This window comes from Physella acuta, unplaced genomic scaffold, assembly GCF_028476545.2.
Source record: "Physella acuta isolate Inbredline_101_S28 unplaced genomic scaffold, ASM2847654v3 ptg002114l, whole genome shotgun sequence".
Lineage (NCBI taxonomy): Eukaryota > Metazoa > Mollusca > Gastropoda > Physidae > Physella > Physella acuta.
In genome coordinates this window covers 36664-62500 of record NW_026733615.1, presented here as the reverse complement: position 1 = coordinate 62500, position 25837 = coordinate 36664, and the positions used below count along the sequence as shown (strand labels likewise).

The 25837-nt window shown below is 29.0% G+C and overlaps 1 protein-coding gene across 1 annotated transcript in view; it reads left to right on the top strand.

Annotated features, from left to right (window-relative positions):
- The window catches only part of LOC131932220 (mucin-like protein), a 25448-nt gene extending 425 nt beyond the window's left edge, over positions 1 to 25023 (top strand). The window contains exons 2-39 of the mRNA XM_059289091.1: positions 40 to 122; positions 1207 to 1391; positions 1697 to 1775; positions 2745 to 2758; positions 5502 to 5626; positions 5754 to 5915; positions 7163 to 7315; positions 8174 to 8360; positions 9264 to 9362; positions 10034 to 10179; positions 10909 to 11134; positions 11307 to 11440; positions 11577 to 11700; positions 12014 to 12142; positions 12269 to 12463; positions 12611 to 12862; positions 13155 to 13383; positions 14207 to 14280; positions 14738 to 14899; positions 15330 to 15446; positions 15962 to 16078; positions 16310 to 16429; positions 16738 to 16992; positions 17628 to 17750; positions 17949 to 18077; positions 18361 to 18483; positions 18812 to 18934; positions 19282 to 19539; positions 19867 to 20010; positions 20347 to 20607; positions 20940 to 21074; positions 21777 to 21898; positions 22196 to 22260; positions 22434 to 22600; positions 22923 to 23024; positions 23289 to 23433; positions 23724 to 24255; positions 24416 to 25023. Of these exons, the coding sequence (XP_059145074.1) occupies positions 73 to 122; positions 1207 to 1391; positions 1697 to 1775; positions 2745 to 2758; positions 5502 to 5626; positions 5754 to 5915; positions 7163 to 7315; positions 8174 to 8360; positions 9264 to 9362; positions 10034 to 10179; positions 10909 to 11134; positions 11307 to 11440; positions 11577 to 11700; positions 12014 to 12142; positions 12269 to 12463; positions 12611 to 12862; positions 13155 to 13383; positions 14207 to 14280; positions 14738 to 14899; positions 15330 to 15446; positions 15962 to 16078; positions 16310 to 16429; positions 16738 to 16992; positions 17628 to 17750; positions 17949 to 18077; positions 18361 to 18483; positions 18812 to 18934; positions 19282 to 19539; positions 19867 to 20010; positions 20347 to 20607; positions 20940 to 21074; positions 21777 to 21898; positions 22196 to 22260; positions 22434 to 22600; positions 22923 to 23024; positions 23289 to 23433; positions 23724 to 24255; positions 24416 to 24439 (5787 nt within the window). The 5' untranslated portion in view covers positions 40 to 72 and the 3' untranslated portion in view covers positions 24440 to 25023. The remainder of the gene's footprint in view (positions 1 to 39; positions 123 to 1206; positions 1392 to 1696; positions 1776 to 2744; positions 2759 to 5501; positions 5627 to 5753; positions 5916 to 7162; positions 7316 to 8173; positions 8361 to 9263; positions 9363 to 10033; positions 10180 to 10908; positions 11135 to 11306; positions 11441 to 11576; positions 11701 to 12013; positions 12143 to 12268; positions 12464 to 12610; positions 12863 to 13154; positions 13384 to 14206; positions 14281 to 14737; positions 14900 to 15329; positions 15447 to 15961; positions 16079 to 16309; positions 16430 to 16737; positions 16993 to 17627; positions 17751 to 17948; positions 18078 to 18360; positions 18484 to 18811; positions 18935 to 19281; positions 19540 to 19866; positions 20011 to 20346; positions 20608 to 20939; positions 21075 to 21776; positions 21899 to 22195; positions 22261 to 22433; positions 22601 to 22922; positions 23025 to 23288; positions 23434 to 23723; positions 24256 to 24415) is intronic.
- The last annotated feature ends 814 nt before the right edge of the window (positions 25024 to 25837 follow it).

Here is a 25837-nt window from a genome sequence, read left to right as displayed (position 1 = left end):
CTTGAATACATTATGTAGTCTAAACAATGTTATTTACAGCTTAAGACATACCTGGACCCATACATTAAAAGAATGGCGTATACACATTTGACCTATACGTATTTTGGAGTTGATATGCTAAGGTAAGAATTAATGGTGTTATATTAATTTATTATAAAATCACATACACTTGCATTTTTTTCCGCAGAAACCTAATCGTGAGCTATAATGTTATCGTCAACTCACTGGCCTCTGCAAAAACCTATCTGCATCGGACCGTGACTAGTGTGTTTATTAAGCAGCATATGCCCGGCATTGTCCGAGTATGGGAGATATATTATTTTTCCAATTAAATGTCTATTTGCTAAACTTAGCTCTAAACATAACGCTAACAAGAACCAAACAAACCCAAAACATAAACACGATGGAAAACTTGACGCTAACACAAACGCAAGCACAAACACAAATGCAAACACAATCGAAAACATAAAAGCAATCAATAACGCAAAGAAAGCGGCTTCTAAACTGCTATTGATCAAAAATATTAATTAGTAAACAGTATTTCAATAGTATAAAAATAATAAAAGGTAGTATTTAAAATACTGTGTTTTACCTAACATATTGCATTTTATCAAACCATACCAATAAGATTTTTTCCAACATAAAAAAAAAAACTTTAAAGGTTTGTTTTTTCTGCTTTTTTTATTTTTCTGTAAGTCATCTTTCAATGTAAGTAATGAGTAGACCTATAAATTGACATCATTTGCATATTTTTTTGTAAAGGGTTTAAGTTTAATTTAATTTTTCTCCTGGCCTATTACATCTTTCAAAATGATATGTTATAAATAAACATTAGTCTGAAAGTGATCAATATTAAGTTTTCACATATAAATTAAGATTTTAATACAACCAATAAACACTTTGAAAATATAACACAACGGTAATCAAGTCAAGTTTCGGTATATGCATGTCATCCACGAATCCGCCCCATACTGGGTCACAGTGTCCATTGTAACTTCATGTATTAAATATATATATATATATATATATATATATATATATATATATATATATATATATATATATATATATATATATATATATATACATATGTATATCTGTATGTATGAATATATATATATACATATACATATACGTATATATATATATATATATATATATATATATATATATATATATATATACTTTTTAACACTTAAATACCAGATCAAGTACAAACTTCACCATCGTAGAGTTTGAAATATACCTTTTTGATTCTGTACACGAATACGACAATGTGTTTGATGCTGAAATCCGGTTGGTAATAGCCAAGGCCTTGATCAACATGAGAGTAATAGATTCAAATTACAAAGTCGTATTAGCACAGTTAGAAAATGTCACGAATAATATGCGTGAGTAGTCGATTATATATTATTTTGTTTTGATTCTTTGTATTTATACTTTGATATAAATCATTGTCCAATATATATATATATATATATATATTTAATTTACTTATATTATTGTCATGTATGACTCTGATAATGTGCAAACATATATACTATTGACCTACATAATTGACCTGATAATTAGAATTCGTTTTTCTTCTACATACAGTTTAATGAGAATTATTATTAAATTATCATTGAATTTTTAGGTAAATATAAGGTAAATGCTACAAAACTAATCCACAAGGTTCTATATATTTATTTTGCAGAAGCAGTTAACTGCATAACATGTGAGACGTACGAAATATGTGAGCCAGTAAACGGCAACATGATTGAATGGCACTGCAAGTGGGTAATTTTCTTTAGCAAAACATAACACAATAGACATAAATGTTTTTTTCAAACTATTTTGGATTGGTAATGTGATGAATTTACTATAACATTTTGCTAGTTAAGCGCACAAGTGTAGTAATTGGCCTACTTGTACACGGGATATAATATATTTGCTTACATATGTTTTGCCGAATCTGATCGCAATCAAACTTAGCCCAATTTCATACGTCTTGAAATAATGCAACACCAATCTCCCCCTCCCCTCAAAGAGAAAGGTATCACTATCATGTTATTATGCTAGCTATGGACACTCATAATTAGCAATTGAAAAAAAAAGTCCTTGATATTGAGTTTTTTTTTAATTTATGTTCCGGGAAAAATCTGTTTATAATTTTCAGAAAACAATTATTTTTCTACAGTTTACCTTAGGTATATTAACAAATCTTGAAAAAAATTAACCGTTCGTAGGATACAAACAGTTTATAAAGTATGATAAAGTATGATATTTAAACTTTTTAAAATTTTGGGTCCGGTGATAACATTAAATTTTATTATTTTCACACACCGTTATTTACTGTTTTTACCGCAACCAAATTTAGAAAATTCAAAATAAATTAGCCTACACCTAAATTTTATGTTGAGTTTCTTTAACTTTGTTAGAATTTTATGAAAAATACTTTATTGGACTATAAAAGTATAATACTTCATGAACAGTTGAAATCTTATGAATACGTTAATTTTCATGATGGCCGCTGTTATCATAGTACCAAAATCAAAATACCTCCACTAAACTTTTTCTGGAAACACATACGTTGCCCCTTTGAAAAGCTATACAGAAATAATTGCTACCTGAGAAGTATTAAGAACCAATTTTGTTTCGGAGTCTACCCACTAAACGGTCTGAAGGATATCTAGTAAATGGACCCCTATTCAAATCTACTATTTTGATGATAATTATATTCTAATAATTTTTTTTCTATGCAGGCCATCTGAGCCACGTAAGTTTGGATAAGCTATTTTACATTAACCATGAATCATTACTTATACAATAATAAATACACTTTTTTTCTAACATTTAGATGTATGTTCAATTTGCCAGTTATAAAATATATCTGACACAAATATAATTATATGAAATATTGATATTCAGGTTTTTAAGATTTCTGGCCTAACTGTATTGGATTTAAATAAAAACTGTGTAAATATTTTATTTACTTACTAGTTGGCAGTTTAATAAATTATGGAATAACCATTACTTTTCACGCAACATTATACCGATTCCTACCAAATCACATGTATGTTTTCTATTTGGACTGTTCGTTGCTCAGTTTTTGTCACTGTTCGTGCAAAATCTTTGTTTATTTTGTAAAACTTCGTTTCATAAGTAGCACATTAAACTTTACAAACAGCTGAAGCTTAGCAAATGTTAAAATGCAATATTTAAAAGAAGATATATAACAATATCGCATCTGTAGGAAACCTGAACATATTTTTGTTAAGACTATAATCACTTCTTTTCCCAAACAATGAACTTTAACAATATATATATATATATATATATATATATATATATATATATATATATATATATATATATATATATATATATATAATATTTGTCCGTTCACTAGTTTCCTCGTGACTCCCAGAAACTGCTAGTACATCCCTTCCATTGACAGTTTCAAGTGCTTCTCAAGTGTAAAAGTATCTGAAATAAACCATAACCGATAATAGTGTAGCCTACTTTCAGTAAAAAAAACATACAAAAGTCCATTTGCTCCGGGAATTAATAAACATTTTTTTTAAAATTGATTTTAAAAATGACGTCACGCTTTTTTGGACGATTTTTACCTCCCCTTCTCCTCCGTCACACACCGTCATAAAAACCAGACCATCCCTCAATATGACTTCACACCTCAGCCTACAACACCGCCCCTTCTAAATTGCAGCTGGATTTTTCTTAAAACATCGATATTTTCCAAAATCAGGTCTAAACTCTGTAAACATAGAGTATTTTAATCAATTTCTATTACAATTTATTAAAACAGTTTTCTAAACCGCGAACTAACATCTAAAATTCGTTCCCAAAAAATTGTTTTTCTTATAATTCAAAAGTGTGATGTCACACCATCTAAATTGCCCCCCCCCCCCTCTTTCCTTCTCATTACACACCGTCACAAAATTAAAGGCCCTTTGTCCCCTCCCAGTGTGACGTCATTTATGGACGACCCATATTCAAAGAGTTATTATTTTGCTTTAACGTATCGTGTTTTCGATCTTGTCTATAAAAAAATTCAAATTTGACAAAAATAACTTTTCCGCCCATTTAACAGTTTAATTAGTGGAATGCTGTATTAATTAATTGTATACTTACTGAAAAAAATTGTATGGCTAAATTCATGTGTGTGTGTGTGTGTGTGTGTGTGTGTTTGTGTGTGTGTGTGTGTGTGTGTGTGTGTGTGTGACCAAGCAGCAGCAGACGTGTAACCTACTTTGTTAGGTCTTGTGCGACCCTTCTCACGGCACTCAAATGCGACAGGTGTCTAACCACCTGTCTGTAGGTATTCGCCCGCGGCTTAGGAGCTCCCGCCTCTAGGCCGCGGACACCTCATTTGGCACCGATCCACCTTATATAAAGAAACTCACTCTGATAAGCTGACAACACTTTGTTCCTTCATGATAATCACAGTTCAGATAATTCGGTGAATCTCAACAGACCTCCAATGTCAAAGGTCCACACACTGTATCGCTCCGTATCTAAATCTACTAACACATGTCTCTGCGTTCAATCCATTTTCTTACTTGCAATCTTTCTCTCACAGGGCTTTTCCTCGAAGCACACATCTTCTATTTCTACCTTTAAATCTTATATCTCATTCTCTACCCAAAAGTAACGCAGCTCATATATACACCCAGCTGCACATCCGGTGTTGTCAACAGAGTTTCTTCCAGGCATCTCTTCGGGGGGGGGGTCGAGTCTACCGCCTCGCCCCCCCCCCCCCGAACCAGATGAAATATATATAGTAAACAAAACATATACTTTTACTAGTGTCCGCTCCCCCCCCCCCCCGGAAAATGTAGACCGCCCCCCCCCCCCCGAAAATATCAAGTGCCCCCAACCTCCCCCCCCCCCGGAGAAAAATGACTGGTACAAACACTGGTTGTCAACAACGTCTAACAATGTTAAACTATTCTATTTCGGTACCACATATTGCATGGTTTCTACTATTAGCTTGTCCGTTTGTCTTTAAGTTACAAGTCAAATTCAATTTTAATTTTAGTCACCCCAGTTACGTGTTTATATCAGTTGTATAATAACTATAACTAACTCAGTTTAGTTTTGGCCATGACCTTGTCCTTGTTGACATACACTACTACGTTGTTTTTGTAACTACACTAGTTACTCACACACATACAAATACATATATATATATATATATATATATATATATATATATATATATATATATATATATACATATATATATATATATATATATATATATATATATATATATATATATATATATATATATATATATATATATATATATATAAGTTTCAAGTAACATCGTGAGTCATTCTGTAAAGTTTATTGGCTGGCCATAAAGACTATTGTAAAGTACAATGTAATAGATAGATAAAAAAAAAACAACTATTGATATCTTTATACATTTAGAATATATGTTATAATTATCAGAGAAGAAGTTTATTTTGACAACTTTTATGAATGCATTTCAGGAGCGTATCCATACGGAGTTCTGTCAATGGATGAAACATTACCTAGAAACAGAGAATTCGCCTCAGCAAAAATTAACATAGAAGATTTTATACCTTATGAAAACACATTATTTCAACACATATGGGTAAGTTCGAAAAAAAAACTTTCAATTAAAATATAGTTTTTTTTAAAAATATTCGTTATAGTCTATTAGTGCTTTGAAGAATGATATTATAGCTCGGTAAATATTAACACCATTATGCAATTTTCAGATTTCTGTGAATGGATTGATAAGTTTTGGAGATGAGTATTCCAGTTTCACGCCTCAACGACTGCCAGTGTTAGATAAAAAAGGAAATCCTCGAACTCTGTTAGCTCCGTACTGGACAGACCTTGAGCTCAAAGATGGTGATGAGGGACAGGTTTATTATCATGTATGTTTTCTTTCAGTTTTCATACATTATTTTGAATTAAAAAACAAGATGTTCAACGTGTAATTAGTTATTAACTGAGATTATAGATTCATGCAGTTTATCTTAGATTAAAATAATAACTATTGTTATGATAATAAAAACTCTATCACCGTTTTTTTTTTAAATTACAAAATCCGGAATTGAACTCCACACATTACTTTTATTTTTTAAAATCCAAAATCACAAGAAAACTATAAAAGAAATGTGTGCAATTTTTTTCTCATTAAAATAGTTCGAATAAAGCAAAGTAAAACCATGGGTCTTGCTGCGTCAAAAAGGAAAACTGTTATTTTACTCGAGATTTAAAAAGAACAACATATAGTAATTAGAATATTTAGTTTTAGAAACATGTATGAATATCTTTCTGTAAATTACATATTTAAATAAACCGGGAGTGATCTTCCCTAAACTTTCTCGAATATTCTTATATAAAAAAACAGGGGATGGGAACTCGGGATATAGACATGAATTTTAATCCATTTTAAATACTTAAACTTTTTAAAATAGAATAAAATCTCGTAGAAAAAATAATTGCACACCAGTGAACGCCAAATAAAATGTGCATAATATTATTAGTACTTTATAAATAATTTACATTAGTTTTTGAGAAATCGGAAATAGCGTAATTAGTACTTTCGGTCAACGGAAATTACTCAAAATTTGACAAAAGGTAGAAAATTAGATCTTTTACTTACATGTGACATTTCATTTATCTATCAGAAATAGTACTCAAGTTATAGGCTTTTAAAAAATTCAAAGTAGAAAAAGTACCACTTCCGGTAATCGGAAATCGCTCAAAAGTTTATACGGATCTACGATTTTGATAAAATACTTATATATGAAATGTCATCAACCTAGTTGTAACGGTACTCAAGTTATCGTGTTTACAGACACACACACAGACACACACAGATATACACACAAACATACGGACAAGATTGCAAAATTATGTTTTTCCGTATCAGTCAGGTGTAAAACGTCCAGATTTGCAAAAATCTCGATTTTTTTTTTTTGCACAATTACAAGACTTCCTCTATACTTCGTATATACGAGAAAGTAAAAAATATAATAGGTTTGACGTAAGTCATTAATAAACACGTTAAATAATAAACTATTTATAGTTAAGCTACTGTCCATGTATAATTTTCAAATATGATAAAGTAATATATTTATCATTATGCTGAAGATGCCTTTACAAAATTCTTTAGGTTTACAAGTGCTGGCTAGAAACATCCTCTAAAGCATGTGAAAGGGCCAAGATCGACATTGTTAGATATGCTAACATTTCAACCTACACTGCGACCATTGTTATTGTAGTCACATGGGTTAAAGTGCCCGTCACAGGAAATACGAGAAACGAGGTACAGTTTTATGGACTTTATTTTCTAACTCATATTTTTTTCCATTTTATGCAACTAGATCGACATAGTGAATAGACCGAAATGGTTTGAAGTGAACAACCAATGTAGATTTTTAAAATTTTTGTCCTATAAAATAAACCTACACTGAATTCTACTCCAACTTTTAGTATTTGGATTTATTTATTTTAAAATAATATTGCCATTAAAGCTAGCACTATCACTTCTGGTAGAATGTTCTAAAATTTCTATATACTACAAATCACGACTTCAAAAACCACATAAATATTGCATTGTGCTCTGGGCTTTATCCAATTTAGCAGCAGCTGTGTCCAATTAGATATTAAAACTTGTGTGAGGTATGTTGACAGGAGAACAATTTGTTTTTCTTTTTTTTGTGCTAAGCGTTATATAAATTAAGAAACAGGGAATTAGGCCTCGTAGATAACAAGAGGTTTATTATATTTTTTTATATAAAAATGATACATTATTTAGTTTTTTAAAATCATAATAAAAAATTATAAAATTTCAATATTTGGGGATTATACTTAGTTTAATTGATAGCTGTTTAAGATTTAGTAATTCAATTTAATTTTTCTGGCTTCGTGTTGCAGTTATTTATTTTGTGTTATTTCAGTATTTGGTGTTTTTCGACTTCCTATAGAACTAAATTTCCAACCCTCAGTATCACAAAACATATATACACAAGTTTAACTTAACATACAGCATATACAAATAATCAATTTGTATATGCAACTATTAGCCAATATTAAATATGCTTGCTTAAAACTAAAACTAACACAACATTTCAAACCAACATTATTTCGCAATGTTTATAAGCTTTTCCATTTTTTTTTTCAGCGTGTGTCATTCCAGTGCGTTATTGCAACCGATGGCTACACAACCTATGCTATTTATCTATATATGCAAGGAGCTATGCAATTCAAGCCATTGTCTGCAAGGAATGTTGAGGTTGGGTGGGGAAAACAAAACTTCGATACATCCAGATTGTCGTATTATATGTTTGACAGAGTTCTGGGAAATACAGGCAGGTTAAAAATTATCTTCCTAAGTTAAAAAATGGGTCAGCGTGGTTGCAAACCTTTAGAGCAGGGGTCTCCAAACTTTTCAGTCCGAAGGCCGCATCAACTATCAAATTTCAGTTCGGGGGCCAGTTTCTTCCAGGCATGTCTTTGAATTTTCTGGGCAAAGTTCCTCAGCCAAAGTTCCGTGGACAAAGAGATCGACGCGGGCCGGATAAGAGGATCTCGCGGGCCGCATCCGGCCCGCGGGCCGTAGTTTGGAGACCCCTGCCGTAGAGTTTCGATTTTTAACCACCGGTAAGATAAGAATGGATTGCTGGGGAAACCAACCCATGTAGGAGAGAAAACTCCTAAATCATACAGCCCATTTGGATTACCAAATGTACTTTTCTTTTCAACAGTCTATGAGTAAGCTTACTAAGCTGGTGTCATGTTGTATAGTAATGCCTGTCCCTTGTTGTCATAAATTTGCACGAAGAGAGAGAGAGAGAGAGAGAGAGAGAGAGAGAGAGAGAGAGAGAGAGAGAGAGAGAGAGAGAGAGAGAGAGAGAGAGAGAGGAACTGATACATGGGCAACACCTGGCTCTTCTAAACTTCTGTCCAGGCTTTGCGCCTTGATTTTCAAGACTACTAAGCCATTTAGCTTAGTTTAAATTTAAAAACTAGTTTATAAGGATTATTAAATGTTATAGTTTATGGTGTTATTATATTTGTTTTACTATTAGCAAAATAATACATATTGGAAAATATTTTTACATATTATGGGCATGTAGATTAAAGGCTAAAAAAATATACAAACTTGTAAAATGTGCTGTCTTTTTGGTTTAAATGCAAACAGTAAACATACAGATAGTGATAGCATTATTATGAATTAATATAACCATACTCTCTCGGTTCTAAATTGTCAGGAGCCCCTGGCCAATGGTTTATCAAAGTTGGAGAAAAAGACAACTATAAAATGATGTGTAGATCATGGTATCGATCAGCCTCTGTTGCTGAATTGATTGGTAAATGACATTAATTATTATATTTTTAAAAAATTTAAATATAATGAGCTATAAATAACGTTGCATAAGCAAATTATGGTTTTGCTTGGTAAGCAAACAAGTGTTTAGTGTATTTGAATCATACTTTTTGTTATCTGTTACACATGAATCAGACATTATTATGATATTTGATATGACAATAAAGTTGTATTCTCTAAAGGCGCAACCTTAAATGGCAGATAACTAAGCCTGCTAAAGATATATATTTTTTTAAAAAGTTGTATTTTCTTGAAAGATAAAGAGTTCTGCAATAAACACATGATAATTATTTAAAAGTTCTAGTATGTGTAGAGACAAGCAACAACAAATGTATGAATTTTTTTTTTAAATGTGCATCTATATACTTCTTTTTATTTGTAAACATTTGTATATATTTTTCTCTATGCACTTTCTCTCTTTCTATATATATTTTTATTTTAGCCTATATATATATATATATATATATATATATATATATATATATATATATATAGCCTATATTTGTATATTAATATTTAGCCTATATATATATATTATTAATTAAAATTTGAGAACTAAATTATCAAAAGAGATTTTAAATTTACTTACATTTTTAATACCAATTTTTTAAATTAAAAAACATTTTTAGTCTGTTACTTTTTCACATTTTCTAGCTATCAATAATAAGAATATAGAAATGCCAGCATGTCCATGTAATGAATTGGTGGCCTACAATAGTCCACTTTGGGTGCAAACCACACATGTCCAGAATCAAAGTCACTGTTTTGATTTACTGCCATATTATGGTGAATTTGGAAGGGTGAGAAATTCTTATAGTATGTGTTTATGTTTAAATATATATATATATATATATATATATATATATATATATATATATATATATATATATATATATATATATATATATATATATATATATATATAAGCCATATATATAGCATCAAATTACATTTTTAGTAATTTGATAAAATTAAGATTAATACTATTAAATTAAAAATGTTAAGTATGCAATTTATTGACTTTTTTTACAGTTTAATGTTGATACCGTTTTGAATCAATCTTCTTTCTAATATGCCAACTGCTTATTATGGTCTAAAAGGTTTTGAAAGAGTAAATTAAAATAGAGAACAATGTTTTACATACTCCTGGACCAGCAATTAATAATATGATTACAAGTTTAATAGTTTAGTATCATAGTGAAAGCGCATCAGTTATTGTTTACTTTTGAAACTGAGAAAGTAACTGATAAACTAGTCTTTATAAACTTCTGGATATCTATTGGTTTGAAACGTGTTTTTAATTATTAGAAATTTAGATTTTATCAGAGTCAAAATTAGTATAGTTTTAATTCCTTAGGATTGAAACACTTAAAACAGCTTAAGAATATTACAAGTTTTCTCCTTACTATCTGTAACAGTACTTAATATAAATAATAAGATTACTTTAATTAATTACTGGCAGTAGTATTGTTGCATTTAAAATATATTTTTAAAGTCTCAGATGCTGACATTTAAACTTTTGCTTTTAGCGATGCTGCTATCGTATGGATGGGAGTTTCAGTCTTGAAACCAGAAAGCCACAAGCAGGCAGCCTTCAACGCAACAATGCTTTCAATTCTTTAATACACAATTCTAGAGATCACCAACTGAATGATATTGAACCAAAAAATTGGTGCTGCTATCAATCTGATTTATGTGAACTATACTATGAATTAAGACCAACTGTACAATGTATTGCAAGTAGTTGGGTGAGGGGTAAGTTGTTAAATATAACTTTATGACTTAAATAAGATATTTATCTAACATTGAAATCTTACTTATATGAGTATCATCTAGTAAAAATTTGTATTTTTATATTAAAAAATACATTATTTTATATAGGCCCTAATTGTTATATGCTTTAAAATCTTCAAAATTTTTCTCCAAGGATTTTTGTTTGGTGACCCTCATATTTTTACTTTCGATGAGCGATTTTATATTTTTAATGGCCTTGGAGAATATAAAATATTGGAGATAGATGGCATTGCAAAGGACAGAACTGACATCAATTTTATGATGCAGGTAAATTAATTAACTAACTACAGTTCTAATAAAGTTAAGTACCTATTCCTTACAGATTTTTTTGAAAATATAATTGTAATACAAATCATTTACAAAGTTCATTACCTCCTAATATTTTTTTTTTAAATATAAAAAGGGTCGGACTTGCAGTGCATTAAGCAAAAATGGAACAAAAGCAAGAGCTGCAGTTTGGTGTGCTTTTGCTTTTAAAAATGGAGATGATATGATATTAACAGTACAAATAAGTCCTGGGGATAGAAGTATGTTTTTTATTGTACATGATCTTTAATTATTTTATAACAATGCGTCAGTTTTCATCTTAATTTCACTTTTAGAAATGTGATCTTGTGAACAAAAAAATTTATTGCAATTATTGACACAAAAATAGGTTAAATCTATAAATCCTTGCTTGGAGTAAGAAAAAAACACAAAAAGTTACCAGATTAATTAATATTAACATCAAAATGCTTCCACTCTTTTCTAATTCTTAAAATCTATTAAAAAAGATTAAGTTTGTATATAAAGAACACAATATTTTCTTATCAAAATTTATAAAAGTACTAACTATTTCAGTGATGGTTATTTATGCAAATAATAGAGATTACTCTGCACCATTTAAAAATGAGCCAGAATTCTTTGCTGTTGAAAAGGGAATGGTCATCAGACAACAAAATGGATCCTTGAAGGTTTCATTTTCTGAAAGTAAGTTTTGACAATTTAGTAAATACTTTAAAATACCTTTTATAGATATATTTAATACTGTTTTTAATATCTTATATTTATATCCTATCAAATGTGTTAAAAATAATGCAATTTTTAAATCTCCAGGTGTTGGAGTCACAATTACCCTATCATATGGTTTTCTTGAAGCTTATGTAAGCTTAGATAAGAAATATCAGAATATGACACGAGGGCTCTTAGGCAATTTCAATTATATCAAGACAGATGATTTTATATTTACTAATGGGACTACACTCACAGATAAATCGTCTGAAAGACAACTTCTTCATTTTGTACAGAGCTGTGAGAAATTTTTGAAAATCAGTTTAAAAAAATTAAATTATTATACATTGTATTTTGTTATTTAATTTAACAAATCAAATTATATAGAACATTTGTAATTTTGTTTCTATTTTTATACTGAAATTGCTATTTACTTTTTCTTTGCAGGGGCAGTAACTCAGTCTGAAAGCTTATTTCCATATGCTTATGGGCAAAGCACATCAACATTTTCCTTTACAAATTTCACCCCTTTATTTTATGATGAGCTTAGTTATGCAATAACCAATTCTTCCAGTACATTTTGTAATGGAATGTTTCAAATACCTTGTATTTATGATTACATTGCTACTCAAAATGAAAGTTTAGCAAAACATTCACTAGAAGTAGCAGATCAGTTCATAATGGAGAATACCAATATGGGTAAGAGTTTTCTATAACTTTTTATTTAACAATTATAGAATGATGTAGTTAACAATATAGCACTACAGCAGTGACAGTTGGCTATTGTGCATCAATCTAGAAATATTCCTTAAAGTTTACTTTGGGGGCAGTGTGGCTTAGTGCAAGCTGATCATTTAAATTCTTTTAAGTTTCATACTTGACTTTGACATACTAAAATGATTTGTTTTTGATGCTTTTATCTTCTAGAAAGTAAATACTGTTTTAACTACTTAAAATTATGCTTAATGAAATTCATTTCTTTTGTCTACAGCAAACCAAGCACCATTTATTAAGCTAAATCAAACAAACTTTGAAATATATATAAATACTCCTTTTTTCGTCAATGTTAGTGGCTTTGATATTGATGGGAACATTACACACTTCGTAGTATTAACAAATGTAAATTACACTGAAAAGGCAAAAATTCAAGTTACTACAACACATAATGCAACAACTGAATTTATATTTAAGGTTACAGATTCTATTGTAGTAACAATTGGGTAAGTAGGACTACTTCATTTACATTTTGTCTGTCTGTTTGTCTTTTATGCATTACTACACTTTTAATCTGAATGCCATGAAACTTTGTGGAGTTTTTGAGAATACTCCTGAGCAGATTTATGTGGTAAGATTTTGTGCAGTCAGATTGTTCTAGGCATATTCTCACCCGTATTCAAGTGACCCTGTGCACCCCAGGCTCCCACTTGAACTTTATGGTACCTACATTTGTTTTAAGAGAGCCATACAATCGAAACACTGTGGGCCAATATATTTGATAACTAAACAGAACATGGAAGTGCAGCTGATGCCATGTGGTACATGAGGAAACCAAGTGACTCCCATGACATGTGAAGAATAGATTTTGCCAGATTTTTACTAATTTTCAGATGGATGAGTTTGCTTTTTTGGAAAACTGTCTATGAAAAACTAAAAGAAGTAACATTTTAGGGTCAAATTTAAACATTTCCTTTTTTGCTTTCCAAGGTCTTCTGTTTGTATGCTGTTTTGTAGTTTTATAAATAGAATTACCATTAACAAATGTGAGGGTGTATGAATAATAGTTTGGTTTTTCCTGAAAGTTTTGTCAGGCAATACTATTCCTTAAAGTTTTGTGCAAAAGTTACACACTTTTATATAAAATATATTCATATATAGATATATAGGCCTATATGTATATATATATATATATATATATATATATATATATATATATATATATATATATATATATATATATATATATATTCATTTACAAATGTAGCAATTAATTGTTTTCCTCAAATTGATAGAGTAAGCAAAATTATGATACATTTTCTCCCACAGAATAACAGCTGTTGATGATGAAAACTTGCAGTCAGAAGTTATACCATTGTCTCTTACTCTCTGTACTGGTTGCAGTAATCAAGGATCATGTAACTTTTCTGTTACCAGACCTACCACATCTCCTTATTTTACCTATGCAACCTGCAACTGTAACTCTAGCCATAGAGGCATGTTGATAATTTAATATAGAATTTTTTTAAAAAAAGTTTTCCTACATTTTAAAAGTTTAAAGCTAGAGCATTTAAAATATATTGAAGTTGTATAGTTTGGCAGTTGTTTTACTTTGATTTATATTAAATAGAAGTAAGTTGTATAGTTTGGAATTAGTTTTACTTTGATTTATATTAAATAGAAGTTTAATACAATTTCTGCATAAGCCTAAATAACATTCTTTCTTTATAACATTTTTACAGCTAAATGTATAAGTTTGAATTATATTATGCGATAATCTGTTTGCAAAATTTAAGTTTAAAGTAAACAGATCTGTCTGTGTACACCACCACAACTTTTTTTTGGTATAATTCTTAATAGGAGTTGATTGTGAAGAAATTATTGATGGCTGTGCTGATAAGCTCTGCCCATTAGGTTGTACAAATCTTTCAAACAATATAAATCAGGCTACTGGAGTATTTTATAACTGTGAAAATTGCCCTGTTGGTTTTATTCTTAGCATTTCTAAAACCAAGTGTGAAGGTATGATTTTTCCATATTTTATTTTTTTTAATATTATTGGGTATGATGTAAACTCAGTGTGTTTACTACATGCATTTGAATAATCAATAGTAACATTTTAAGCAAATTAAATGTACACTATAGCATTAAATATGGTAGGTACTTAGAGCTACACAGTGAAAATGTGGAATGCATTTCAATCTAGACAAAAGAAAACTATAACTCTTGAAATAAGAGTATTACTATAATTTTTCTGCTTTCTTTTTTAAATTATTTTTAAAAAAAAATTATAACTGTAAAAACATTTACCGAACAAAGTACAGTAGACACTATTTTTAAAAACAAGTTGTTAGCTATGTAAAACCAATAAATAAAGAATTATACATGTAATTTAGCAACATTACTTATGCACTGTATATTAAGACTATTATTAAATATATTGTATTAACAGACTTTGATGAATGTCAAACTTTACCATGTGATTCTCATGCTGACTGTGAAAATACTTATGGAAGTTTTTTGTGTCACTGTCAGAGTGGTTACCAAACTGTAAACAACAGTTGTGTGGGCAAGTAGTTTTTCTATTTCTAAAATCAAAATAGAATAAGCAAAATATGAAGAAATTGTTAAAATTCATAAAGAATCCATACTACACATTTGTCATTTTAACATATAATATACCATTTATTAATATTTAGAGTAAAATACCTTTGTTATCATTTTTTAAAGAATTAAATATTAAGATGTAATAATCTGGAATATTTTAAAATATAGTATTTCATATTGTTTTTTTTGTATAATATGCATTGTTAAAATATCTTTGATGTTTAGACATTGATGAGTGTGCTGAAAAACTAGATAACTGTGATCAGTTATGTACCAACACTCCAGGAAGTTTTAATTGTTCTTGTTATCCTGGATTTAATAGCTCCAAAAATACATGTATTAAAACAGAAACAGGTAAACATTATTTTTTAAAATTAATTTAAATCTTAACATTGATACTATTCATTTATGAAGATTTTAAACAAGAGACAAATAATTAAATATTTTAATCTTCACTTTTTTATTTTTTATTTAAAGATACAAATCAGTGTAAATCTGTAAACGCAACATGCAATTATGGCTGCAACAATGACACTCAAGGCTGTTTTTGTAAACATGGATTTATTCTGAAAGAAGATGGCATTAATTGTATAGGTAATTCAGTATTAATAATAATATAATTAGAATCAGGGTTGATGTCGTTCTACTTTTTATTTTGTAACATATTCATTATTATGAGCTTTATACATAACAAAATTATATTTATTATATTGTACACAGTTTTATACATTTTTAAAGTATTCATTTTGAAAAACGTATGTTGAGGTTACTAATATATAATAATATACTTACATTTTTATTCATTATCTCTTTATGTATGTGCAGATGTTGATGAATGTAAGAACAATAGTTGCTCACAAAACTGCAGTAATAGTGAAGGGAGCTTTACTTGTAGCTGTAAGTCTGGTTACAAGATAAACAGCAAACATGCTCACAAGTGTGATGGTAAGTTTGAAAATTTTTTTCATAAGGTCTTTCTCTTAATAAAATCTCAACAAACTTTTTATTCAATATTGTTTCTAATGATAAATAAACATAATTATAACAATCTAAACTGAAATTAAGGTTTTTTAATACATTGCTAACTATAAATTTATTTTAAAAACTAAACCCATTTTTGTCTGTTCTAGCTGCACTTTATTTTTCTATAGCTTGAACCCATACAAATTCCTATGTCCCATCTCCTATTATAAACCAGTGCATGTCCTAAAACAAATTGAAATATTTCTTTGTCATTTTTTTTATTCTAATAGAATGTCCTGATAATATGTATGGGTTAAACTGTGCCTCACAATGTGAATGTAAGGGCCATGCTCAACGATGTGACAGTATCAAGGGCTGTATCTGCCAAGACAATTGGAAGGGAACAAACTGTGACATTGATGTTGATGAGTGTGTAGTAAAACCAAATATTTGTCCACCAGATCATCACTGTAAAAATACATTGGGATCCTACAGATGTGACTGTCCTACAGGATTTGAAGAAGATATAAACAGAACTTGCAACAGTAAGTATTATTTGTTAAGAATGATTGGCAGTTTTTAGCTCAATAAATTGATGTGTATGTTTCAACAATAATTGTTTACTACTATAAATTGTAGGTGAACATTATACTTTTGAGGTCTGTAAAATATAGCGTAATTGCCATAACTGAGGTTTTTATTAAGTGACTATAGGATTGTTGTTTAACTTGGTTCATAATAGATAACGGAACTCAAATGGCTACCAGACAAGATATTACAAATTTAATGTAGTTTGGCATTGATTTGGATAGCCATTTGACACCATTATCTGGCCAGTCAAATTAAATTAAATGTACAGTAAACATCACATCAAAATATTAATGTCTATAACAACAAACATATATTTAAGTTAAAACAGAGATACTTATTACCAAAAAAAAAATTGTGTTAGTAGTTTTAACATTTGATTTTATTTATTATTAAATTGGGAGTGTCAATTTATTTATTCTATATAAAATGTCATCAGCATTAAATATTTTCATTAAATTAACTTTTAAAAATATGCTAGTTACTTCAAATTCATTGATAATTAATTATTTCTAATTTCATTTTTTAACACTACTGACTAGAATAGTTTATTATATATTATTTAAATTTTGCATAATCATTTGTTTTTCAGACATCAATGAATGCAACAATATTCTGTTAAATAATTGCTCCCAAAACTGCATTGATGCACCAGGCTCTTTCATTTGTGAATGCTTCAGTGGTTTTACAAAACTTTCTAATGGGACTTGCTTAGGTAATATAAAAAAACATTGATTTTAAATCGAAGCCCACATTGTAAATCTAGCTATAGTTAAAACACTATAAAATATAAACAAAAACATTTAAAGCTATAATAAGTCTAAATAAAAAATAACTTCTGAAAAATTGTATACATCGCATTGAAAGTAAATGTTTTCAATCTATTAATTAAGAATCTACAATATTTCTACAGATATAGATGAATGTCATAATGGCCAATCTGGCTGTGAGCAGATCTGTTTGAATGTTCCAGGGAGTAGCTACTGTGGTTGTTATCCAGGTTATAGATTAAAGGATGACAGAAAGACATGTGAAAAAGATGGTAATTTTAAAATATAATAAACAAATACTTAGTCAAAAAAATCAGCATGTGCAGAAACAATTGTATTTATTTTTAAAAAATTGCTTTAAAAACACTTAAAATAGAAATATTTTTGAAAAAAAAATATGTACTCATTAATTTACTTACAGATTATTAAGATAATATTTTAATGTGTGCATCAGCAATAAAAAACACTGTTTTAACTTTATAAACTTTTAAAGGAGAAATTACATTTTAATTTTAGTATGCGATAACTTGTGACCCAACAATCTTATTTTTTCAGCTGTGGATCCTTGCGTCAATTTTTACCTTAACTGCAGCCAAGGCTGTACAGGTGTAAATGGAACACCTCAATGTTTCTGTCATACTGGCTTCACTCTTAGCACTAATAACTTTGATTGTATTGGTGAGTTTGTACATTATTTAAAATTGACAGCTTTTTAACTATATTTATAACAATTGGAGATTTTAAAGAATTAAATAATAAAATATTAATAGGTTTTAGTAACCCTTTTTTATTAACGTTAGTAAAACATTTCTCTGCCTCAACTTGAAATAATTTGAAATTTGTATCAAAAACAACAAAAAGAATAATCATTTTATTGTTATAATGAAATTTACGCATTATTTAAAGAATAAAAATAACTACAAACAACATTTTCCTAGAAAATATCCATCCATTCTGTGTAAATTAAAAATAAATCACTACACAAATTTAACGTGTTTTTTTTTAGATGTAAATGAATGCAAATCAGAAAATAACAAGTGTGATGGAAACTGTGTCAATACTATGGGCTCCTACAACTGCTCATGCCCTGTAGGCTATAAACTGCAAAATGATAAATTAAGCTGTCGAGGTAAAATAACTTACGTTTAAATGAGAAGTAATTTATGACTGCATTGTGTTTGCTCTCTTTACATGTACTAATCATAGCAGCACAATTATCATAAATGCAGATACCGCATGTTTCCAGCTTTTGCTATTTAAGATTGTAAATATTTTTTCTTACACTGCTATGGTTAATAGTTCTATTTTTATTTTGTCACTCTTATTTATTTGTAATACATTTTTGTTTCTGAAAATATTATATTTAAAGCGATAATATAGTCTAGTATAAGTTTATAATTGTCTATAATTTAAGTAATTTTAGTTGCAATTTATGTTTTCTGAAAAAACATTTTTGGAATGTTTATTTTCATCTAGCATGTGATGCTTATCACTGGGGAGATAACTGTGCAACTACATGTAACTGCAGCATGCAGGGCACATCAAGTTGTGATGCTGAAATTGGATGTCAATGTAAAACAGGCTGGGCTGGGACATGGTGTGAGATTGATCAAGATGAATGTTCTAGTGAATTTTTTCCTTGTCTGCCATTGTCTTCATGTATTAACACACCTGGATCATTTGAATGTCAGTGTAAAGAAGGATATATTGACTTAACTAACCATACATGTACAGGTAATGTGAACATCCTTTTTAACTTTGTATTTCTTTTAAAGGCACATACACATTATTATCAATCACTAATTCTTGAACGTATTTTAATACACCATTTAAGTAAAATTATTAAAATATTTAACCATTTAATTATATTTTAATGAAAAATGCTTCTAAAAAAAATTATTTTTGTTTTGTTTATTAAAGATAAAAACACAATTTCTAAGCAATTTAAACACAAATAACTCCCTTGAAATGGTAATAATAATGACTTATTATTAAACTAATTATTCATTCAAGTGTACCGATAGAGTCATAGAAATCTACATTGTTACCATGTGTTTTCAGAATGTTATTATGGAACTAACGGGTACAGTTGTAATCAAAATTGCTCATGTAATGTAACAAAGGGTATTTGCTTTGCTGAGAATGGAACATGTGAGTGTCTAAAGGGATGGAATGATACAGACTGTAATACTGATATAAATGAATGTAACTACAAAAACAATCCATGTCAGAACAATTCAAACTGTGTTAACACATTGGGATCATATAGATGTGTCTGTGATAAAGGCTTCTTTAATTCAAACCATGGTTGCACTTGTAAGTATTTTATATTTTTATTTATTTATTGTTTATTTTATTTTTTATTTTGCTGAAATCATATTTTAACATTTGAACCAATTATTAAAAAAAATAATGGCGGTTTTGAGTACACACTAATTTAAAAACTACCTGAAAAACATAAAGAGTTAATGTTTTGTAAATTAAATTTGAAAATGAATGTTTTAAAAATTAATTTTAATTACTTTACAACATTTGTTTTAGCTTGTAGTAAAATGAAATTTGGTCGAGACTGCATTGAGACATGTAATTGTGTTCAGCTTCACACTGAGAAATGCAATAATATTAATGGATCCTGTACATGTAAGCCCGGCTGGACTGGAGTTCATTGTGAGACAGATATTGATGAATGTTTAAACACTAGCTACTGTCCAGATGCTCATGACCATTGTTTTAATGTAAATGGATCGGCTGAATGTAGATGTGATGAAGGATATGGAAAATCAATTGGCCCACTTTGTGAAGGTGAGATAAGTAATTTTATAATTGTTATTTATGTTACACATCAACTTATGCTTAAGTTAATATTTCTTTTCACACTTTAGTTAATACTTTTAGGAAGTTTAAATTTTTTTGATCAAACTAAAATTACATCTTAATTCACTGTTTAATTTACACATCAGTCACATTTTAATTGAAATAAAACCCACTCATTTGACATATGACAAATCAGCCGACAAATGTTTAATTTCATCTAACTATAGTAAATCAAATTTAACTTTAGTTGATTAACTCAATAATTATATTCAAACCAACCTGTGATTACAATATTTATTGTAAGCATTTTACACTTACAGATATAGATGAGTGCCTTGATCCATCTTACCAGTGTGACTTGAAGACTACGACATGTAACAATGCAGAAGGATCATATGAATGTATTTGTAAACCTGGACATTTAACAAAAACAAATGACAAATTTGCTTGTACAGGTGACTTGTTATATCAGCTGATAATTTGCTTTTTGTACTTTTTAGAAAGCAGGTAGGCATAGCTGAATTCTAGAGAACTTAAACATCAGGATTCCCTGTTTATGTCTAAGACACATGGGGCAAATAAAGTAGAGTTCATCTGTTTCAGTGACCTCTTTATTTTCCCTAATGAGAGTTAGGTACCTATCAGAACTGGGTGAACTCAGGGACATTCTACTGAGTTGAACCTGGATTTGAACTCAAGACTTTTGGGTTAGCAGTCTTTAAGTGCTCTACTTCTTGGCAATGACATCCCATAAAGGAATCAATCAAAGACACCAAACTCAGCTCAGTTCTAGGGCTTGAGTTAGTAGGCATTCCTGAGTGTACACAGCTCTTGAGAGTACTTGAGTCAAGTTGAAAGTAAATGTGGCTATACATGTGCAGATCGTACAACTCCACACTTTGCTGCTATTAAAATTCAGATACCATCAACCCTAAAAAAGAACTACATCATTTTGAGAAAAGCTCTTACACTACTAAAACTATTATATGAATATAATAATTTAAATATTAAATTATTCTATAAACAATAATAGTATTTGTCTAAAATTATAAGCTTTCTTTTTGTAATTATCTTACAAGATGTCTAAATACATTTTTTAACATCTAAACTACAAATTTATATAATCAACTGATTCAACGAATGGTGTTTCCATACAGTGAACTACATTTCATTCCCTTTGACTGTTCAACTTCAGTACCCCAAAGAGAAAATAAACCCATTCTTGTTTATTTCAACGACGACAGAATCAAAAGTATTATCAAGTAAAATTGCAGATAGTGTAAGTTTTATTTATACAAAACATTTATAGACTAGAAAGTTAATAAGGTTTAACATTAAGCTTTATTTAAATAGTCTATTTAAGTTAAGTTTGAATAAAATAATCTTTTAAGCTATTATAACTTCAAATATCTCTAAGCTCTTGCTATATTTATGGGTTACAATATATTTATCAGAATTAGTAGCAATTTTGTTGCAATTTTGTGAATCTTTCAAAAGGCATATAATCAATGTTAAAATATAAATTATTTATTTTTGGGTTTAACAGCCTAAAATGATCTATACACATTTATTTCAGTTAACTAAATTTGGTAAAGAAAAACTTGGGCAAGCTATTTTGCCTTTCATTATAAATAAACTTGTGTAAGTATTACACAAAATTTGTTTTTGTGGTGTAAATACTGTAACATTATATCTTCATTAAAATAAAATATTGTTTTCATTTATAATGTTGACTTATGCCAATATATTATGATAAGTTAAAATGCTATTTTTTAAGACAACTTATACCTGTTAAAAATTACTTTTTTCTAAAGAAATGGATCCGTTATTGCCTATACAGAACTACAGGTTGATCAATTGTATACTAATAGTGACTCAGACCCTGCTTCAACGTTTGCTTATGAACTAAACAAAGCAGGAAATTTGACTATTGGTTCTGAAGTAATTGAAGTACTGGATGTTTCTGTGTGTAACACTTCATGTAAGTCAATAAAAAATATTATAATTTATTTTTCTCATGCATTTCAATAAACTCAAGTATATAACTTAATTGAAACACATTTCATTATAAAACAGTAACCTTTTAAAACCACCTTATTGAGAGTAATTTGTATTGGTTTAGTGTCTGAGCATAAGAATAGTAAAAATAAATTTTATTGCACTCATTTTAATAAAAAAAACTTTGATTTAATAAATTAGGTATTCATGACCATTTTTTTTTTAAACCCAAAAAAATACAAATGTTACAATAAATTAAGATAACGTTTTACAGCTAATGCACATACATAATTGTTTGTTATTAGTGAAAAAGCTACCAAGTTCATGTGAAGTGTACTCTGTCTTGAAGAACTGTTCATCTAGTCCATCATACAAAGAGAACATAGTACCATCATGTAAAATCATAGGTAATTCATTTAAAATAAATGTAAACATTTATCCAGTATTTATTATGGATTTGCAAAAGAAAAAGGTGAACTCTACTTTATGTACCCATGTATATCTCTTTCTGTTAATATTGCTACTTTATGTACCCCATTGATCCCAGTTTGAAAGGATAACTTTACTTATACTACTAATATAGGCTATAAGTAGGAAAATACTGTATAATTATGATTGTCTTGGTAATACTCATTATTGCAAAATAAAAACTCAAATATTTTAAAATGCAGAAAACAATACTGCATTAACAATTGGACTGTCTGTTGGACTTAGCCTGTTGGTCATCATCACAATAGCTATTGTGGTGCTTGTTATCTTGCACTGCAGAAATAGAAGACAAAAACATGATAAAGAGGAATATATTGAAATTAATCCGTAAGTCTTAGAACTGAATGTGTCATAATAACTTCACTGTAAAAAATTAAGTCAAGATATGATATTTTGATTATATTTAAAAAAAATATTTATCAAAGAGCTCAGTCAACACATGACTTGTAGTGATTATGAAAAGGATTTAATGTTTATCTGCAACGATTGTATAATAATAACATCGGTCTATAACTTTGTGATAATAATGCTGTGATCAAATATATCTTTATAATGTCTGTCATGAAAGCACATTCAAGATGAAGTGCTCTAATTTTTGTCTTAAATATTTTTCTTAGACAGCTACCATCCCCATTACCAGATGATGCTTTTTACAAAACAACTGAGGGTGAACATGATTATAATAAACCTGAGAAGGAAGATACAGATCCTGATGAACAATATCAAATGATATCAACCACATCAGTGGAACATGGAGCTAATTTAACTTACAAAAACCTTGATGTCAATCCTTATGATGAAATAGTCAAAGATGCAGTCAATAAAACAGCTGCATTTAGAGAAAGAGCTATTAGTTCAAACAATGAAATTGCTCCCAAGAAGTTGAATAATAAACCAGCTGAAGATTCAGATACAACCAACAGTACATACAATGAAATACAGAATAATCAAAATAGTGTAAATGATATGAATTCAGACATAAACAACACTCCATACAATGAAATCTCCATCAATCACGACCATGAAGTTGCCAATAGCCTAGAAGAGGATAACAGTCCTTATAATGAAATTAATCCTGACGAAGATAAAGGTCACAATCCATACCATCAATTAAATGAATCTGGAACAAATGACTTGGACAAGGAACATGTGAGTAGTACAAATTTGGAAATATACATTTTTTAAAGTAGGATCACAATGACTGGTTCAGATTAAATTAGAACTTTTTAAAAAAAAATAAATGTTCAATGTTTAATCTTTAGCTATACTTCAATGACAAGTTGTTTTTTTTTTCATTTTTCCCCCACAGGTTTATGAAAAGATCCATAAGTGAACAGTTGAATCTAATCTAGGCTTAACCACATTAGTAATCCTTAGTTTGATATAATAAACAATATTTGTTTGTAAATCATGTTCCCTTTTTCATTCTAACATTAAAATTTAAATGGAGATTGTTTCCAATACCATTATATGAATATGTTACCAGAATGTATAAAACCCCAGCATGTATAAAATATCTTGGCAATTTAGCTATTCCTGTTGTTCTTTGAATCACAGAATGAAAGTCCCTGATTTTCATAAGATGGGTGAGTCAAAGTCTTTCAATCCAGTGGTCAGTTTTCTAATTTGATGTTTGGCTTAGCTCTTTCAAGCATAATTATATTCTACACTCTGCCTGTGGTTGTTTAGGTAAATGTATGACCCATTTCCTAAATGGAAATATTTCATTATTCTTGTTTTTTTTAAAGCAGTATTAAACCAATTTACTCAAGGTGTTCAAATGAGTTTGAATTTAAATTCATGTTTGAGTTATGTTTGCCATTGTAGTTTGCTACAAGTTAAATTATGCATTTGATTGTCACTTTAACTTCTCATGTCCAAAAGTATAAATAGTTCACAATGGTTTAGTCTTTTATATGGTGCCTTTTTAACATGATTTAATTATAGAAAATAGATATTGGCTAATCCTTTTGTTGGAATTACTAAATGCTTCATTCTAGAACTGTCTTGTGACTCGATTTCTTGTTCTGTGTGAGGTGAGAGAACATTTGTAAACCTACATTGTCAAGCCAACATATTAAAAGAAAACTCACATTAAATATATATTCATAACTTTTAGCATATGCCTGGTTATTTTTTTTTCTCCTTTTATTTATCGCAATATAATCAGTATATTCAACTAATGTCATGTTGTATTCAATATTTTGTGTTTTTTAAAATTAAAATGCACATAAAGATTTTATGAAAATTCCCAAGGTACTTGTTCAATGTTGGAAACAAAACCACTTTCTAATTATATAAGATTTAATTAACTGAACTAAAAAATAAAGATATATCAGACATATACTATTAACATTTTTACTTATTAAGTGTGTACTATTTAGCCTAGTAGTATAAATGGAAATTTTTTTTTTTAATTTCCCTCTTTCTTTGCATAAATTAACTTCCAGTATCATTCTACAAATCTTGAAGCTAGTGTAACTTAAGTAACAAAATTGACTGGTGTATTTACCTGATAAACACAACAAATTAGTAGACTATTTATTTAGTGGCAGAAATCTTAGATGAAAATATGATTGTCTTGCCAGTATCAGCAAAAATATTAATTTGCATTAGTTTGTATCAACATGAAAATAATTGTGCATAAACCAATAGATTAAATTATCTTTACAATTATAATATGTAGTGAAGGGGGATGAATGGGGTTGAATGTTGTTGTTACTTGGTACCC